General features: G+C 34.8%; 1 protein-coding gene and 1 long non-coding RNA gene across 2 annotated transcripts; both read left to right on the top strand.

Annotated features, from left to right (window-relative positions):
• The first annotated feature begins 1,717 nt into the window (after nt 1-1,717).
• On the top strand, nt 1,718-7,201 carry LOC103028055 (sialic acid-binding Ig-like lectin 14). Its single transcript, XM_049467438.1, has 7 exons — nt 1,718-1,781; nt 2,110-2,484; nt 4,478-4,771; nt 4,844-4,943; nt 5,143-5,175; nt 6,422-6,454; nt 7,183-7,201. Exons 1-7 carry the CDS (start codon nt 1,736-1,738, stop codon nt 7,199-7,201), a joined length of 900 nt encoding a protein of 299 aa, XP_049323395.1. The 5' UTR covers nt 1,718-1,735.
• Nucleotides 7,202-8,760: 1,559 nt separating this feature from the next.
• Nucleotides 8,761-13,023, top strand: LOC125782691 (uncharacterized). Its single transcript, XR_007425426.1, has 3 exons — nt 8,761-9,030; nt 11,883-12,148; nt 12,753-13,023. It is a non-coding gene; the product is annotated as an uncharacterized LOC125782691 (long non-coding RNA).
• The last annotated feature ends 7,720 nt before the right edge of the window (nt 13,024-20,743 follow it).

Here is a 20,743-nt window from a genome sequence, read left to right as displayed (position 1 = left end):
AAAAAACAATAGTTTGAAGAGACAAATACCCAAGTCTCTTTTTTTAGCTCATGAATCATCCTCTAATTGAGAGTACATTTTTTTTACAATATTTTGCAGTTTCTCGAAGCTCAATAAAGTAATAATTTCCAACGTTAGATATCACATCTTACAGTAACTCCAGTAACTGAATTTGGTGACTCATTGACCCCAACAGGGACCCCTACCCCTACTCAATGTGTCATATTGAAGGAACATAAAAAGGGTCTAGTGCAGAACGTATTCTTTGCTGAACTAAGATGAATACATAGGGGAATTTCTTTTTGACTTTTTATTTTTTGTATTGATTGATGGATTGATTGAAATGAATGTTTGTGGAGCATTCAGAAAATGCTGGTGTACTAAATGGGGAAAAAGTGAGAACTACAAGTATTAGTAAACATAAGACACCTCTTTAATTGCAGAAAAAAAGTTTTTTAGAGGGAAAAATTTTTTGGACACATTTACTTTGTAAAAGCGTGATCCAACTACTCAGTAAATGCAGATTTTTGTAGTTTTCCCAACATTACTACTGTATAATAGACAAATTCTTACATAATTTTTTACAAATGGTATATTTTTAATTATCTCTAACTCAGTTTATTAAAGTTCTTTATATATTCTATAACAATAAGTCAGATAAAATGTAGCTGAAATGTGTATTTATGAATTTTTAACTTGCCATTTATTTGCCTCTGCTGCCAACTACATAGCTTCATTAGCTAGTTTAAGTAGAGTTGCCACCCGCCATGTAAACAGAACGTCCTTTATTTGGCAATGAAATGTGCGTCCTGTATTGAACCAATATGCAAAGCAATTTGTTGTTATTATATATATACATACAGCCCAGGAAAAAAAAGTAAGAAAAAATTATTTGGATGTTTTCCCTTATTGTTTTACCAAATTAAAAACCTCTGGAATATAATCCAGAGGAAGATGGATCATCACAAGCCATCAAACCAAGATAAACTGCTTATATTTTTGCATCAGCAGTGTGTAAGACTGGTGGAGGAGAACATGCCAAGATGCAGAAAACTGTTATTAAAAACCAGGATTATTCTACCAAATATTGATTTCTGAACTCTTAAAACTTTGTGAATATGAACTTGTTTTCTTTGCATTATTTGAGGTCTGAAAACTCTTCTGCATCTTTTTTGTTCATCAGTGAGTGACATAAACACAGGACACTTTTAACATTTTTATTTCCTTGTTTGATATTATTTAAAAATACATGATTTTAGAACAAATCAAAGACTTTACATTTGTAAGTATGTAACCATGTTCATACAAGCACTTCACATTTGTACAGTATGTAAAACAAGTATTATTTTCACAAAATAAATTGTTGAGGTTAGGGTATGGGACAATCACATCCCATAAGCGGTCATTTTGGTATATTTAGTTGTTTTATTAACCCAATGAATGTCTTGGCTTTAAATCGATTTTAAATTTAAATCAGTAAGGAAATGGACATGGTGTAGTCCACAGTTTCAATTACTGTATTCTTTTGTAATAAATTATTTAACAAAACTTGAATACTTTAAAAAACTTTACAAGTACTTTAATACAAACATTAAATTAGTGCACAATATATATATATATATATATATTTATATATATATATATATATATATATATATATATATACAGCCACTAACAAGCCACTAATTGCTAAAAATGTCTATTTTTAACAGTGTGACATATTTGCAGTTCCAGGATGAGTTCACACGGGAGAGTACTGTTCCGCTGGATTTGTCTGCAAGGTACAAATCTAACATTTGCATTAACAGACAGTATTTAGTATGCACATGTAATATCACCTCAAGTGAAAGAGACAAGGATAGATACTGCAGATAAAACCTGGTATAAAAAGATGTGTAAAAATATTTTATTCTGAATTATTTTGGATCATTTCTATTGGTCAATTCATCATGACCTTATGACAGTGTAAATCTCTGACTGTTATAAATTAGGTCAGATGGTTAAAAGTAAAATGAAGAAACAAGGTTTGTAATAGACATGGAAAATATGTGAATATTTTTAATGATTTTAACTCTAACATACTGTATGTATCTTTCTATCTTTTTCTAGTGATATTTGCCTCTGTATTGTCTGAAGACTGGGAGGCAAATGTTGTGCCCGAAATAAAAGCACTGACCACTTCTTGTGTTGTGCTGCCCTGCACGTTTAAGTACCCTGGTGCACAACTTCCAGACTCACGTTTGAGGGCAATCTGGCACACAAAGGAAAAACAGGATCAGATCATCTATCATGAAGATAGAACCCGAGTGATAGATAACTTTAAAGATCGAACGACTCTGCTTGGCCGTTTGAGTGAGAAGAACTGCACCCTGGAGATAGATAAAGTCAGAAACCATGACAATGGCCCATTTTGTTTCAGGGCTGAAATCCCACAAAAGGACCAGTATTCATTTCTGAAGAGCTGTGTAACCGTCAAGCCAACTGGTATGTATATATTAATATATACTAAATATAGTCACTGACAAAAAAAATATTGAATGAAACTTTTTATGTGTAAATGTAATGATGGTATATGTAGTCGATTACAATGTTAGAGCGAAGGCATACTTTTATTTGTCAGAATGGTACAATTAAATGGATAATCTAGTACTATATTTTTCACGCTATAAGATGCGCTTAAAATCCTTTAATCTCGAGCACTCATTTGACCTTAAAAGAAAGTCTTTTTTATTACAGTTTTGTTTATTTAGCTTAGCTTTACTTATCTTAGAAATCGCCCACTACCACCCAGTGGCGAGACCTGCTGAACTAGAAGTTCCTTATAGTGTCTCTAAAAATATGCCTTATGTATGAAAATAGACCAGAAAATAGACTTTCATTGATAGTGCGCCTTTTAATACGGTGCACCTTATAGTGTGAAAAATACAGTACTCTATTGGGTGCCTCTAGCATGGATACAAAATGAGTTGCACTTTGGGATATAGTGGGGTGTAGTGAAACATGATAACTAGTACAAACATTTGTTAAATAGCGCACCTCTGTTTACCTCCAGCTTTACTTTAGCTACAGTGCTTTTAGCCAATGCTCCCAACAGGCTTACAATGCTAGTGATAGGGGCATAATGCTGCCTATGCAAAGAAATGGCTATTTTTAATATTTTTCTGGTATTTAAATTAAAGCACTGAGAACACTGAGAAAGTGCACAGGATATTAAAGTTTATTAAAACACTGTTTATACACAGTACCTTCAGATAGTTCTCTAGGTGACTCTAGGTGACTGACGAAATGCATGAATTCCAGTCCTTAAAATGACCAGAATTTTATCTCAGTCCAATGATGTGCCCACGTTCAAAGTCTGTCAGCTGGGCAAAATGTGTTTGTTACTTTGAAAAAGTAATCTGATTATTGATTACTCCTTGTAACTTAGTTACTTTATGGATTACTTGATTTTAAAAGTAACTAAGTTACTTTACAAGTTACTTTATTAGTTACTTTCAGCAGCTGCAGACACCACCTCCCGCCGCCTTAACATGAAAATTAGAACCAGTTTGCCAATACTCCCTTTATTGGAAAATGCATTTTTAACAGCAACAATTTACCTCTTGACACGTTGAACTATTTCCTGAAAAAAAAATCTCTTGAATGAATTTAACATAAATACTTGTTTTTATAAAAAATATAAAATTAACAAAGTCTTTCTTGACCTGATATATTAAAACACTTTAAATCTTAACATTGAAGCTGTTGTTCTCAGCAGGGCAGCAAGGAGTGGTTTTACAAAACAAAACCGTGTATATGGTCTAGGCTGACATTACGTGTACTTTTGTTACTTTGGCCTGGTTTTATTTTATAATCACATGTTAAGAGTGAAACAGTGGAGTGGGGTGAGTAAACCAATGGTTGTACCTCATTAACAGAAGCTTCTCAATCCTCTTGTCAGAAAGTCTATTTCTTCTAGGCACTTTGTTGTCAGCACAGAGGGTACAGCGAGCCCTGATATTGGAACCTTTAGCTGATACTAACTCAAAATAATGGCTGTATTTTCAGCTACAAAACACGTTTCTCTCGCCTGCCTCCATGGATTCGTTTGTGCGTGTGTGTGTGTGTGTGTGTGTGTGTGTGTGAGTGAGGTGGAGAGAGAGAGAGAGAGTAACACACAGTAACTTTAATCTGATTACTGGATTGGAAATAGTAACGCGTTAGATTACTCGTAACTGAAAAAAGGGTTAGATTAGAGTAACGCGTTACTAACATCACTGCTCACCAAGAGGTACACTACCTAAAATACCCTGTGAGAGCTTTTTTACGGGGCAGTAGGGGAAGAAATGTTACACCTTCTTGTGACCCAGTGTCAAATCATAACTGTATGCCAGGATGTTGGGTACTGTTGTTATCTAGAGTTGTTAATAATGTCAAAAGGTGGATTTAACCTTTTTATTTCAGTAATTTTAACACTGCTTTCAAACACACTGTCTAGATGAACCAGAGAATCTGCAGCTGGACAAAAAGGAATTCCTTGAGGAAGGAGAGCCAGTTTCTTTCAGGTGCTCTGTCAAACACACCTGTCCTTCTCACCCCCCCACCATCACCTGGAGCTACCCGAATAGTAACCCCACAGTGAACCACAGGGACATTAGTAATGGAAATTGGGAAGCTGAGTCGTTGCTGACTCTCATCCCAAAAGAGAAGGACGCTCACACATTCCTCACCTGCACCATTAAGTTTCATGGTGGACAGACTAGAACTATCACAACCCGCCTCTATGTCAAACGTAAGTCAAATCCTATAATAGTTAATATCTTAATAACAGTTGTTGTCTTTGAGTAACTGTAATTATTTTTAGGTAAGGAAAACTACCTCCACATCATAATCCCAGTGGCTGCAGCTCTTGGAACCGCTCTTTTATTTGGAGTGATGTGTTTCTTCATGAGCAAGAAGTATAAGTGAGTCTGAGGAACCTACATGTCAATTTACATTCACTACTGGAAATTCTTTGTTACTGAAATATAGCAGTTTTTGGTGCATTTCTTTTGCAGTTACAGATTTTCAGTCTTTTACTAATGCAATGTCCATTAGTCACTGATAGCTATTGCCAACTTTTGTGTGCTTTCTTTCTTTTCTCATCATTAAAAACACTATCAGGAGTCAGATCCAAGAGCTGCAGTCTGGAAACGGGTAAGCAAATGTATTTCGGCCATTCTGATTCGCTAATTCAGTGGTTCAGTCTTTCTTGTTCACACGTTAATTAACTCCTCTAAACAAAAATGAGGACTTAAATAAGTACATAAATAAGGGTTAAGATACATCCATAGTGTACTCTAGTGCATATCATACAGTCCAGTGGCTATGGCAAACTGCTGTTTATGTTTAGCTATTTTTTACTTTATTCTAAAACATTACTGCAGAAGTATGGAGCAGAAACAGAAAAATACAATGCAACACAAGGAGTGGGAAGAATCAATATTTAAAATAGAAAAAATAAATTCCAAATACATGGAATGTTTCCAAATATTTTTTTTAAATATTCCTTTACTTTATTTTCACTGAAGTTTTTTTCATTTGCCAGACAAAACCAAATTTATAGATGGACCTGGAAAAGGTTTAGGTTAAAATCTGGTTAAATATGTGGGACACATTATCAACATTATGTTTATTTGTAAAGTATAAAGCTGATGGTGAATGAGAAAATGAATTACCTACATATACATTTATTATGGAAATATATGGAAATACTTCATCATTCTGGTCAAGTGGCTTGGTTGAAGTCACTAGCAGCTGGAAAAATGTGAATTAATGTGAAAAAAAAATACTTAAAAGTTTAAATACATAAAGTTTAAATACAGTGTTCCAGTTCCAAATCACTTATTGCACACTGTCGGCCTGCGGGTTTGTCATTTACATATCTCATTTTAATCTTACTCTGAGGTCATAGCAGTCAATGATGTTGAATGAATAAATAAAGTTCAACATATATAGCGCCTTTCTAGAAACCCAAGGACGCTTTACAATTACACGTTGTTAATATATATATATATATATATATATATATATATATATATATATATATATATATATATATATATATATATATATTTATACACATACATATATATATATATATTTTTTTTTTTTTATATATATATATTAATGTTTAGCAATCTTCTCTTATCTTGGATTTAACTGAACCAGGCAAAAATTATTTCAGCTTTCAATGAGTTATTTGGGCTATTACAATCTTATGTTTAACCATATTCTTTACTAAAGAACCCATGAAGAACCCTATCTTTACTGGTTGCAGTATTTATTCATATATTAGGTATATCAGAGGTACATTATTTTTAGATTATCTTATATGCAAAAATGAAGAAAAAAAAACTTGAATGAACCTCATTTAACAGTCCTCATTATGTCATGTTCACAGATTTTTGGGTCGAATGTCCAGAATGTCCCAAAGGTAAGCATCTTTTAGCCTCTTAAAAACTTACTTTAATATTTTCTGCTTTGTATTAATTAATGCTAAAGTCATCCAAACTATGAAGTATATAATTATATATATATATATAATTACATATATACTTATTTAGTAAACAAACCAAAATATGTTTTATATTTCATATTCTTTAATATTGGCCTCTCTTGCTTAGATGACAGCTTTGCACATCTTGTCAAGAGTTAATTATTGAATTTCTTGCCTCTTAATGTGTGTGAGATTATCACTTATGAAGTTGATATACAGTGAATACCGTATTTGAGAAATGTTCTAATTTAATTGTGGCAAGAACTACTAAATGAAGTAAAGTAAAACTTGGTTTTACTTATTTAAAGAAAAGAAGGCCAGGCTTAACAAATGTCAAGAACTTTGAATATCCTCAAGTGCACTCACACAGACTACCAAAAAAGTCATGATGAAACTAGCTCTCATCAGGACCACCCCAGGACAGGAAGAGTAAGAGTTACCTATTGCACAGTATTAATCACCAATATTATCAAAGTTACCAGCCCCAAAAACCGCAAGTTAACAGCACTCTAGATAAGAGTCACCTTAATGCTTCAGAGTATTTTGGTGTGTTTCACAATTTTAAGTTACTAAATGATGTGTTCCTTCATAGTCTGCATAACTTCAGTATTAATTTAAATTGTAAGAACAGACGTTTACTGTTTTTTTTTCTCTTTGATCAACAGGTTCAGGTCAGTGGACTGAAACTTCCAAATGAATTAAAGAGAAAATGCTCATATTTGGTAGATTTCTATGCTAATATATTAAATGGAAAGAAGTTAGAAGTTCTTAATAAAACACAAAAATGTAATAGATTGATCTCCTGCTCTCTCTCTATTATATATATAGAGAGTGAGAGAGAGATAAAGTTTTATTAGAACAGCTGTTGTCCACAGTGATAGAAAATTCCTGAATGTTTCTTTCAGTTCCACAATTTAAAGCTGATTTAAGCTAAGACTGGAATGGAATTCTTAGAAATGAAGATATCATGATAGAAATACATTTCAAAGAGTTCTCTTTATCACATGTTCAGTTCCTTATTTTCATTCTGTGTTTGACAGTGTTCATTACTATTTATAAATTCTGCTTGTCAGGCACTTTTCACAGTTTTTTTTGTACATTTGCAATGTCTGCAATAGAACCATCATTTGGTTTATGTACAGCAGTCTTTGTGAACTGTTTTTCATTTCATTACTATACCTTTTTACTATACTATTTTACTTTTTCTTTACTATACTATTTTACTACAATACCTTTTTACTATACTATTTTACTTTTTCTTTACTATACTATTTTACTACTTTACCTTTTTACTATACTATTTTACTACAATACATTTTTACTATACTATTTTACTTTTTCTTTACTATACCTTTTTACTATACTATTTTACTTTTTCTTTACTATACTATTTTACTACTATACCTTTTTACTATACTATTTTAATTTTCTTTACTATACTATTTTACTATTTCATTACTATACCTTTTTACTATACTATTTTACTACTATAACTTTTTACTATACTATTTTACTTTTTCTTTACTATACTATTTTACTACTATACCTTTTTACTATACTATTTTACTACAATACATTTTTACTATACTATTTTACTACAATACCTTTTTACTATACTATTTTACTACAATACCTTTTTACTATACTATTTTACTACAATACCTTTTTACTATACTATTTTACTTTTTCTTCACTATACTATTTTACTACTATACCTTTTTACTATACTATTTTACTTTTTCTTTACTATACTATTTTACTACTATACCTTTTTCTATACTATTTAACTTTTTCTTCACTATACTATTTTACTACTATACCTTTTTCTATACTATTTTACTACAATACATTTTTACTATACTATTTTACTTTTTCTTTACTATACTATTTTACTACTATACCTTTTTACTATATTATGTTACTTTGTCTTTAATATACTTTTTTACTCTTCCTTTACTATATTATTTTACTGTTTACTATTTCTTTACTATACTATTTTGCTATTTCTGTCACGTCTTTGCCCTGTTTCCTGTCTGTTCTCATGTTTCTCTACATGTTTACTACTACTATTTAGTGTTAAAGGCCTTGTAGAGTCTATTTTAAATCACAAGTTTCCATTCATGAACCAGCTAATCAAGTTCTCCACTAGGCCTGATTGACTTAGACATACTAGCGTTGGGTAATTAGAGGCAGCATGTTAGATGCAGCTCTGCAGGACAGCAGATCTCCAGGAGGAGATCTGCTCCAAGAAAATATCTTACAATCAAAGTATTAATTACATAACCGTTGGGGTACAGCTGAAGTTTGAAAGCTACAGGGATAATAAATATATCTCAATGTAGGCCTACTGCTATGTGTTAGAGTCTGCATATCTGAAGGTCAGTATGTGCAGTAGCTCTGTGATTTGTACATCTTACCAACATTAACACATTTTATCATCTTGTATTAATAATTACTGAATTACTATTTTGCAGGAGTAGACGGATGAATGAGCCTGACCTGAATATGGGCAAGTAAGTACAGTAAGTTAATCTGAGTATATATATATATATATATATATATATATATATGCCCAAATATATATACCATATATATATAACTTTTCACATTTTGTCACCTTACAACCACAAATCTAAATATATTATATTGAGATTTTAAATGATAGGCTAACACTATTTAGCACATAATTGAAAAGTGGAATGAAAATGATGGTTTTCAAACCTTTAATAAAATAAAAATCTGAAAAGTATGATGTGCAAAGGTATTCATCCCCCTTTACTGTAATACCCCTAAATAAAATCCAGTGCAATCAATTGCCTTTAGAAGTCGAGCTGTGTGTAATTTAGTCTCAGTATAAATACACCTGTTCTGTATCAGCCTCAGTGGTTTGCTAAAGAACACTAGTGAACAAACTAGAAAATGAAGAACCAAGAAACTCGCCAGACATGTCAATAATGAAGTTCTGAAGAAGTTTAAATCAGAGTTGGGTTATAAAAACATATCTCAAGCTTTGAGCATCCCAATGCACACTGTACAATCCATCATCCAAAAATAGATAAAGTATTCTAAAACTGCAAACCCACAAAGACCAAAGTTGAACTTTTTGGCCTAAATGCTTAGCACTATGTGTGTAGTGAAAAAGTAACACTGCTCATCACCCTGAACATACCATTCCCACTGTGAAACATGGTGGTGGCAGCATCATGCTTTGGGAATGCTTTACTTCAGCAGGGACAGGGAAGCTGATCAGAGTTGATGGGAAGATGGGTGGAGTTAAATACAGGGCAGTCCTGGAAGAAAACCTGTTGGAGGCTGCAAAAGACTTGAGAGTGGAAAGGAGATTCACCTTCCAGCAAGATTTGAATATGTTTGCACATCACATGTTTCAGAGTTTTATTTACACTACCGTTCAAAAGTTTGGGGTCACTCAAACAATTTTGTGTTTTCCATGAAAAGTCACACTTATTCACCACCATACGTTGTGAAATGAATAGAAAATAGAGTCAAGACATTGACAAGGTTAGAAATAATGATTTGTATTTGAAATAACATTGTTTTTACATCAAACTTTGCTTTCCTCAAAGAATCCTCCATTTGCAGCAATTACAGCATTGCACACCTTTGGCATTCTAGCTGTTAATTTGCTGAGGTAAGCTGGAGAAATTGCACCCCACGCTTCTAGAAGCAGCTCCCACAAGTTGGATTGGTTGGATGGGCACTTCTGGCGTACCATACGGTCAAGCTGCTCCCACAACAGCTCAATGGGGTTCAGATCTGGTGACTGCGCTGGCCACTCCATTACCAATAGAATACCAGCTGCCTGCTTCTGCTGTAAATAGTTCTTGCACAATTTGGAGGTGTGTTTAGGGTCATTGTCCTGTTGGAGGACGAAATTGGCTCCGATCAGGCGCTGTCCACTGGGTATGGCATGGCGTTGCAAAATGGAGTGATAGCCTTCCTTATTCAGAATCCCTTTTACCCTGTACAAATCTCCCACCTTACCAGCACCAAAGCAACCCCAGACCATCACATTACCTCCACCATGCTTAACAGATGGCGTCAGGCATTCTTCCTGCATCTTTTCATTTGTTCTGCGTCTCACAAACGTTCTTCTTTGTGATCCAAACACCTCAAACTTGGATTCATCCATCCACAACACTTTTTTCCAGTCTTCCTCTGTCCAATGTCTGTGTTCTTTTGCCCATCTTAATCTTTTTCTTTTATTAGCCAGTCTCAGATATGGCTTTTTCTTTGCCACTCTGCCCTGAAGCCCAAAATCCCGCAGCCGCCTCTTCAGTGTAGATGTTGACACTGGTGTTTTGCGGATACTATTTAATGAAGATGCCAGTTGGAGACCTGTGAGGCGTCTGTTTCTCAAACTAGAGACTCTAATGTATTTATCTTCTTGCTTAGTTGTGCAACGCGGCCTCCCACTTCTTTTTCTACTCTGGTTAGAGCCTGTTTGTGCTGTCCTCTGAAGGGAGTAGTACACACCGTTGTAGGAAATCTTCAATTTCTTAGCAATTTCTCGCATGGAATAGCCTTCATTTCTAAGAACAAGAATAGACTGTCGAGTTTCAGATGAAAGTTCTCTTTTTCTGGCAATTTTGAGCGTTTAATTGACCCCACAAATGTGATGCTCCAGAAACTCAATCTGCTCAAAGGAAGGTCGTTTTGTAGCTTCTGTAATGAGCTAGACTGTTTTCAGGTGTGTGAACATGATTGCACAAGGGTTTTCTAATCATCAATTAGCCTTCTGAGCCAATGAGCAAACACATTGTACCATTAGAACACTGGAGTGATAGTTGCTGGAAATGGGCCTCTATACACCTATGTAGATATTGCACCAAAACCAGACATTTGCAGCTAGAATAGTCATTTACCACATTAGCAATGTACAGAGTGTATTTGTTTAAAGTTAGGACTAGTTTAAAGTTATCTTCATTGAAAAGTACAGTGCTTTTCCTTCAAAAATAAGGACGTTTCAATGTGACCCCAAACTTTTGAACGGTAGTGTATATAAAAGTTTTAATACTATATTTTATTTTCATTCCATCTCACAATTATGTGCTATTTTGTGTTGGTCTATGACTTGAAATCTCATTAAGTTAGTGGTTGTAAGGTGAGAAAAAAAGGTAAAAAAGTTTGATTGGTATGAATACTTTTGCAAGCCACTGTATATATAGTGGTAAGTATTATGTTGAACATGCATCAGTTAACCCCTAGCAGTATGTAATTATGAGAAACAGGACAGTTATTTATTTTAAAGGATTTTTCTATTGTATATGTATGTTTTTTTGTTGTTGCATGTATATATTCACACACACACAAAGTCAAAAATCTTTAATAGGCTCTCTCTGTCTAGGCCCAACAACAGTGTAAGTACAATGTCTGGAACCACAGGATGCTCCAAACCCTACATTCCAACCACGCAATAAGTATATTTTTGTATAATATTGATTATTATTCAGTTAACTGACTTTTTTTTAAATTAAAGCAAGTTTTGTTTGCAAAACCTGAAAAATGTCATTTTAAATGTTACTGCATAGATAGAGCTTAACACAATCTTCCTTTTTTCTTCTATGAAATGTATTGCAGTGAACAAGCCTTCAGTAAAATGTTGGATCAGGTGTAAGTAGCTCAACATGTTTTATTTTACATTTTGTACATTTTTATGCTTTTGTTTTCCATACAGTTTTAATTAGCGTATGTTTTGCATCATAAGGCGCATTATCAATAAATTTCTATTTCCTGGTCTTTTTTTATACATAAGGTTAAGTAAACAAAACTGTAATTCTTATAAAAAACAAGCACTGAACTACACTGAGGAACCCTGAGTGTTCCGGTAAAGCAGGGTGATATTAGCTAGCAGTTAGCAGCAGTCCCACATAGCTTATTTAAACACGGTAAACATGCAGACTACGGTCTGATATACTCACCTCTGATTAGCGAAAGAGCTAGTGCTGTGGTTAGCGGCTAATGCTAATAATGTAGGTCCAGCAGTGCTAGCCGAGGTTATCAACAGGCTATAGGCTAATAATAGTTTTATTTATTAAAGGATTTTAAGTGCACCTTATACTGCAAATGTACTGTTATTTTACATAATCGAACATTCACAATAAGCTTTTAACTCTACTATACTATTGTCAGTTTAGGTTGTCGTATACAGTGAATGGTATGTGTTTTTATATATTTTTAACCTCTGTAGTCCTGATGTATTTTCTTTTCTTTGTAGAGCTATGAGAATAAGAAGGCAATCCAAACATATTTAGGAAGAAGTGAAGATGGGAGTGAACTAGAAGAGATCAGCACTTTCTTCAGTTTTCTTTATTCTTATTTTCAGTTAACATTGTGAGTGTATACAAAAAAATAACTGATTTTAAATAATCTGCATAACATTACTTATAAAAATAATAAAAAGCATAAGCATTCCAGTTAACTTTATCACTTAGGAATGAGACTAATAAACTAATTAACTATAATTTTTTACTTTACTTTTAAATACACTGCCATGTTTTATTGTCTAATGACTGTGAACAACTTATAAAAATAAAAATATACTGATATTTACATGTGATTAATCTGAATTTTGTTGTGAATGAGATATACAATTAAATACAATATAATAAATAGGTCACTGATTTTCAACCCTGGTCCTGAAGAATACTGTCATGCACATATTAGTGATTGTTGGTAAACACATTTACTACAACTCAATAATGGGCTGATGAGCTGATTTGTTGGTTAATCTGTGTTTAGAGCAGATAAGTGCAGGGCAGTGGGCCTCCAGGACCAGTGCATCTCTTTAGTTCAACAGTTTTTGAGCCAGAAAGAAGTTGAGTTCACCATATTTCTAGTTCTTGGTGGTAAACGCTTTGAATACTTTGAAACCACACATGAGGTCAATAAAGCATTCCAAAAAAAATAAGAGAGCACTTAAAATGATGAGCTTCTTTGATTTTACCAAATTGAAAACCTCTGGAATATAATCCAGAGAAAGATGGATGATAACAGCCATCAAACCAAGCTGAACTGCTTGACTTTTTACACCAGGAGTGGCATCAAGTTATCCAAAAGCAGTGTGTAAGAGTGTTGGAGGAGAAAATGCCAACATGAAAAGTGTGATTAAAAACCAGGGTTGTTCCACTAAATATTGATTTCTGAACTCTTAAAACTGTAAGAATATGAACTTGTTTTTTTTTTTGCATTATTTGAAGTCTCAAAGCTCTGCATGTTTTTTTGTTATTTCAGCCATTTCTCATTTTCAGCAAATAAATTCTCTGAATGAGAATATTTAAACTTAAAAGAAATGTTGTCTGTAGTTTATAAAATCAAACAACAATGTTCATTTATTCAAACACATATAAGTAGCAAAATCAGAGAAACGGATTCAGAAACTGAAGTGGTCTCTTAACACAAATAAAATGAAATCACTTTAGTTGTTGTGTCATATTCCGCCCTGTAATCGTTCTTTTGGCAAGAGTGCAGCTTCAGCTGTTACGCAACATTAAAAATTTGGGTCATCTGAATCCAAATTAAGAATCATGTGGTGTGTTTTATTTTAACTAAATTTAGCTTGTTTTAATAAAGTGCTGATGCTTCCCTTATGACTATGATTCTTGTTTTTACTGGAACTGATAACTGTATCACACCGAAATAAAAAAATACTTATGGTTAAAATGATGGTCGAGTGGCTCATTTCCGATATTGTTGTGAATGTGAAGGTGATTAACCTGCTATTGAACTGAATACAGTATAATAAATAGACTCTCAGATTCTAATAAAGATACTTTTCAGAACTGGTCCTGAAGGCCTACTGTCCTGCACATTTTAGTGATTTTAGTGCTTCTTTAATACCCTATTTAAACTCAGTAATGGGCTGATGAGCTGATTTTTGCATTACCAGGACTGACAAACACTGAAATAGTTCATCTGGATCTGAATTTTGCCCAGTAGTAGTTATTTTGGCAGGAGTGCAGCCTCAGCTATTACTCATCATTCCAGGTGTGGGTCATCTGAACAACAACCTACACAGACCAGACCAGAGACCAGACCAGACCATCCTGTGGTATGTTTTCTTATAACTAAATTTAGCTTGTTGTAATAGAGTGGTGATGCTTCATGATTTTAATTCTTGTATTTACTGGAACTGACTAATTTAACTTGTTTTGGGTAAGTTTCCATAAAAAGGGATTAAGCCTAATCTCTGCATTCTGTACAGAGATTTTCCATTAAAAAGGTAAATAATCTACGACTAGGTTTAATCCCTCTCTGAAAAAACTGCCCCAATGAAAATTTGATTATTTGGTTTCAGTGAATATAAGAAACATACTACTCCTGCTACGTTCAGTGTTGAGCGTGTATGTTAGAGGAGAGGCAGTTCAGAGAAACAGAAGCATCGGAGGGGAGGTGCGGAGAAGTTATGCACCAAGAAATGGAAGTGTCTCACAGTAGCTGCTACAAAATGTGTAAAAATCACTGACATGTTTGCTGCTGTAGCCTCCGCGTCCTCAGCAGCAGCAGGCAGAGATGCAGTATTGTGACAAAGGGACAGATTGAGCGGGAAAGTGTAGCATGTAAACAGGTAACGTTAGGATAACACAGAGACTTTGAGGTGATAAAGTTTTTGGATGGAGGTATATGCATACTTCTGGCTGCTACACCCCCTTATTCTGATAAAATAGCAAACGGTCAGGACTGAGAAGTGTTGGATAAGCAGCAAGTGTCCATTTTAGGCTAGGCTAGCATCGTAGCAATTTAGATATTTAGGTTAAAGCTGCGTTGAAAGGCTGCATAGCAGTTGAACTTGTAGCCTCTATGCTGTGGTTCAACATGTTTTAAAAAGCACTCAAATGAGTGAAATAACAGATTTTAAAACTGATAAATGATAAGTTAAAGTTTTGCAATTTAAGCATAACTAAAGTAAGTGTAAAAAAAGTATAAAAGTAATATTAGCAAAAGGTATGCCCACACTAAATAAGAGTAAAACAGTGTCAGACATAGTATTATAACTGTTTAAATGACGAAGCACCTTTAACCTGAAGAATTAGAATTGGGTTGTTATATCAGAGGAATTCAGAAAATACATATTAAAGATGATTTCAATAAAAAGGATAAAAAGTCAACGATGTCAATGATGGAGCTAATAATAGAAACTTAACTAGTTTTGGGCGGCATGACCAAAAATGCATATCGTGGTATTTTTTAAGATTCTGATGGTTTCACAGTATATCACTGTATTTTTATTATTATTTATTTATATATTTTTGCATGACGTGGCTTTTATATAGGCTGCGACTTACTCTACTGTTTGGAGTATATAAAATATAAAACACTAAGGCTTTAATTTAAGGCTTTGATTAGTATTGGAATTACTTTGCCCAAAAAAATTACACAATATATGAGGTAATCGAACTTTATTAGCAAAAAACAGCTGAATAATGTAAACAACACACCTTAAAAAGAGATACACCAGCAACTTTGACATGGTTTCCTTTACAAAACTAAATATTTGAATAAATAATTCAAGCCATTAGAACCATTACAGTATTAAAATCAGCCACAATTCCCTTCTTTCTCACTCAGCATGTTTCTTTAGTGGTGCTGTTCTAGGGTTCAAAATTGCGCAACGGTATACTGTATGAACCAGTATACCGCCCAGCACTACACTAAACGTATTATATTTAATATGCTGATGATACATTATGCTTCTCTGTAACCCCACATACAAAAATTACAAGTCGGTTTTGCTCCGCTAATTATGAGGGGCCGGTCTAACTCAAAAATGCCTGGGCCCATTTTTTGTCTCAGTCCAGCCCTGCATGAACCTAATGTCAAGTTTAGAGTGGAAGTGTGTGAGCTAGTGGAACTGTATTGTCTGGAACAATGGTGCTCTTTAAATACTTTTGAAATGAGTTGGGGATGACGTCATCCAACATCCTGTCTTCAGTAACGCACTTGTCACTAAATGCTATTAAATCCTTACCGAAATCCTCCAAAATCTATTGAAAAGCTTTCTCTGAACAATGAGAAGCTCTGTTGTAGTGGAGGTTCCATTTCACTGCATGTGTTTTCATGCTCAGCACAAACGTGTCATACTGAAAGTAGCTATATTAGGAAGAGGCAGGGTCTTCATCTACTAGCACATGTTTTTGCAGTGTTTTTTTTCTGTCTGTGCACAGGGTGGAGTTTATCTGTCTTTTACTGATAAACTAAAAACAAATCTTATTAGAATCTTGTGGTGGAAATACCTGTGACGATTAATAAGACAAATATTAAGTTCTGAGTCGTGTCAGATGAGTAACAAGTTTTTATTAATGCAGATTATTGAGAGTACAATCAGTCATGAAATCATCACGCTCTGAAAGTGCTCTGAGAGTAACAGTTTCTCAGAGCCGTTATTTATCCCCGCTCCGCTGTATCCGGAACCGTAAACCATATATGGACATAGGGTTCTCGCTTGCAACGGCATCCTTCAAAATCTCCCTTCTATCCCAAGACGGAAACTTCCTTCTGTTCCCAGACAGTTGTTAGGGTTGTTTCCCATCAGAAATGTCAGCATAACCTCTTCACGTTCACATCCTGGTGTTTACCCAAAATGGTTATCAGACAAGGTTTCTCTGCTAGCTAGCACGTACACAAATGTCGGAATGACCTAAAGAGTAACTCTGCAAAACGAGCTAATATGAAGTGAATTACCACTGTGAATATTAAGTGTGATTAAGCACATCTAATAGAATAACCATGCATACAAATGATCACATCTAGTGAAATGAACATGCATAAAATGATTACATTTGTCATAACAAGGTGGTTATAATCGTAATAACATGGTGATAATGAAATTTCCCACGTCAATCTGTATAAGCAAATTTTATGGCTGTTAACTGTGCCATTGATGTTATGAAAGCAGCTGTTTGAGATAGGTTGGCTGATTCTCTCGGGAGGAAGGTAAGATATTTAATATTAAGCTTTATTTTGATCAATATTAGCAACCATATCTCTCTCTCTCTCTCTCTCTCTCTCTCTATATATATACATATATATATATATATATATGTATATATATATATATATATATATATATATAGAGAGAGAGAGAGAGAGAGAGAGGGAGAGAGAGAAAGAGTTTCTTTGATTTTGCTATTTATAGGTATATGTTTGAGTAAAATTAGCATTGTTGTTTTATTGTACAAACTACTGGCAATATTTCTCCCAAATTCCAAATAAAAATAATGTCATTTAAACCATTTATTTGGAGAAAATGAGAAATTTCTTAAATAATAATAGAGATGCAGAGCTTTCAGACCTCAAATAACTAAAAGAAAACAAGTTCATATTCATAAAGTTTTTAGAGTTCAGAAATCAATACTTGGTGAAATAATCCTGGTTTTAATTACAGTTTTTATGCATCTTGGCATGTTCTCCTCCACCAGTGTTACACACTGCTTTTGGATAACTTTAAGCCATTCCTAGTGCAAAAATTCAAGCAGTTCAGCTTGTTTTAATGTCTTGTTCAAATCAAAGAAAAACATCATCATTAAGTGGTCTCTTATGTTTTTTCCAGAGCTGTATATATATATATATATGCCATGTCATCTGCTATATATAACATATATCATCACTGTCCAGTAAAAAACAAGCATCTCCAAAACAGCATCTTTACAGGAAGGTCCCCTTCTCTTCTCAATATACACCGCCTCTCTAGGTCAGGTTATCCACTCACATGGCTTTTCCTACCATTGCTTTGCTGATGACACCCAGCTATACCTGTTGTTCTCACCTGAAGATCACTCAATCTCTGCACGGATATCACAGTGTCTCTCTGACATATCCTCATGTATGAAGGAGAATCACCTACAATTAAATCTCTCAAAGACTGAACTTCTGGTTATACCAGCGAAACCATCTTTTCAACACAACTTCTCTATAAGTATCGACTCTCTCTCTCTCTCACCGACAAAGGTTGCTAGGAACCTGGGTGTTATGGTTGATGACCAGCTCTCCTTCCCACACCATGTGACCTCAGTTGCTCGATCCTGCCGCTTCGCGCTTTATAACATCAGAAGAATTCGACCATTTCTGACGCAACAGGCCACCCAACTCCTGGTAAAAGCAGTCGTCATCTCACGCCTCGACTACTGCAATGCCCTGCTAACTGGCCTCCCAGGCCTGTGTAGTAAAACCACTGCAAATGATCCAGAATGCAGCAGCACGTCTGGTCTTCAACCAGCCAAAACGGGCACATGTCACCCCGCTCCTCATTGAGCTCCAATTGGCTACCAGTTGCTGCTCGCATCAAATTCAAAGCACTTACAATCGCCTACAAGGTGATGACAGAACAGCTCCTTCCTACCTGCACTCACTCCTGAAGGCTTACGCTACCTCCCAGCCGCTGCGCTCCTCCAATGAACGTCGCCTCGCTTTGCCAAACACTCACACAAAGCAATCCAGACAGTTCTCATACAGAGTTCCCCAATGGTGGAACAAACTACCTTCCACTACCAGATCAGGAGAATCTCTCGCTATCTTTAAGAAACTCCTGAAGACAAAGCTCTTCAAAGAGCACTTACTCTCCTAACACCTCTAACACACTAACTACTTCTAACCTCATTTCCTTCTTCCTCTCCTTCACTTCTCTATCCCATTATTTCCCTTCGACCTTCTTTAGGCCCTGTCTAAAGTTGTTTTACCTTCTATTATTTCAGTACTTCTCTATTGTAAGTCGCTTTGGACAAAAGCATCTGCCAAATGTGATGTAATGTAAAACATGGGTCGAGTGGCTCATTTCCGATATTGTTGTGAATGTGAAGGTGATTAACCTGCTATTGAACTGAATACAGTATAATAAATAGACTCTCAGATTCTAATAAAGATACTTTTCAGAACTGGTCCTGAAGGCCTACTGTCCTGCACATCTTTAATACACCTATTTTAACTCAGTAATGGGCTGATGAGCTGATTTTTGCATTACCAGGACTGAGAAACACTGAAATAATTCATCTGGATCTGAATTTTGCCCAGTAATAGTTATTTTGGCAGGAGTGCAGCCTCAGCTGTTACGCAACATTCCAGGTGTGGGTCATCTGAACAACAACCTACACAGACCAGACCAGAAACCAGACCAGACCATCCTGTGGTATGTTTTCTTATAACTAAATTTAGCTTGTTGTAATAGAGTGGTGATGCTTCATGATTTTAATTCTTGTATTTACTGGAACTGACTAATTTAACTTGTTTTGGGTAAGTTTCCATAAACAGGGATTAAACCTAATCTCTGCATTCTGTACAGAGATTTTCCATTAAAAAGGTAAATAATCTACGACTAGGTTTAATCCCTCTCTGAAAAAACTGCCCCAATGAAAATTTGATTATTTGGTTTCAGTGAATATAAGAAACATACTACTCCTGCTACGTTCAGTGTTGAGCGTGTATGTTAGAGGAGAGGCAGTTCAGAGAAACAGAAGCATCACAGGGGAGGTGCGGAGAAGTTATGCACCAAGAAATGGAAGTGTCTCACAGTAGCTGCTACAAAATGTGTAAAAATCACTGACATGTTTGCTGCTGTAGCCTCCGCGTCCTCAGCAGCAGCAGGCAGAGATGCAGTATTGTGACTAAGGGACAGACTGAGCGGGAAAGTGTAGCATGTAAACAGGTAACGTTAGGATAACACAGGGACTTTGAGGTGATGAAGTTTTTGGATGGAGTTATTTGCATACTTCTGGCTGCCACACCCCCTTATTCTGATAAAATAGCAAACAGTCAGGACTGAGAAGTGTTGGATAAGCAGCAAGTGTCCATTTTAGGCTAGGCTAGCATCGTAGCAGTTTAGATATTTAGGTTAAAGCTGCGTTGAAAGGCTGCATAGTAGTTGAACTTGTAGCCTCTATGCTGTGGTTCAACATGTTTTAAAAAGCACTCAAACGAGTTAAATAACAGATTTTAAAACTGATAAATGATAAGTTAAAGTTTTGCAATTTAAGCATAACTAAAGTAAGTGTAAAAAAGTGTAAAAGTAATATTAGCAAAAGGTATGCCCACACTAAATAAGAGTAAAACAGTGTCAGACACACTGTAAAAAGTGTAGCCCTGCTCAAATTAAAAAAATTGATGTCCATTTGTTGCATCTAAACTATTTGACTTCACTCAATCTAAATAAAGTCAATTGTTACAACCTTATTATTTTATTTTGACATAAACCCTATTACTTCACTCGACCCAATATTA

This window comes from Astyanax mexicanus, chromosome 18 (assembly GCF_023375975.1).
Source record: "Astyanax mexicanus isolate ESR-SI-001 chromosome 18, AstMex3_surface, whole genome shotgun sequence".
NCBI lineage: Eukaryota > Metazoa > Chordata > Actinopteri > Characiformes > Acestrorhamphidae > Astyanax > Astyanax mexicanus.
The sequence above is the reverse complement of the archived record's forward strand: the minus strand, read 5'-3'. Positions and strand labels throughout refer to the sequence as shown.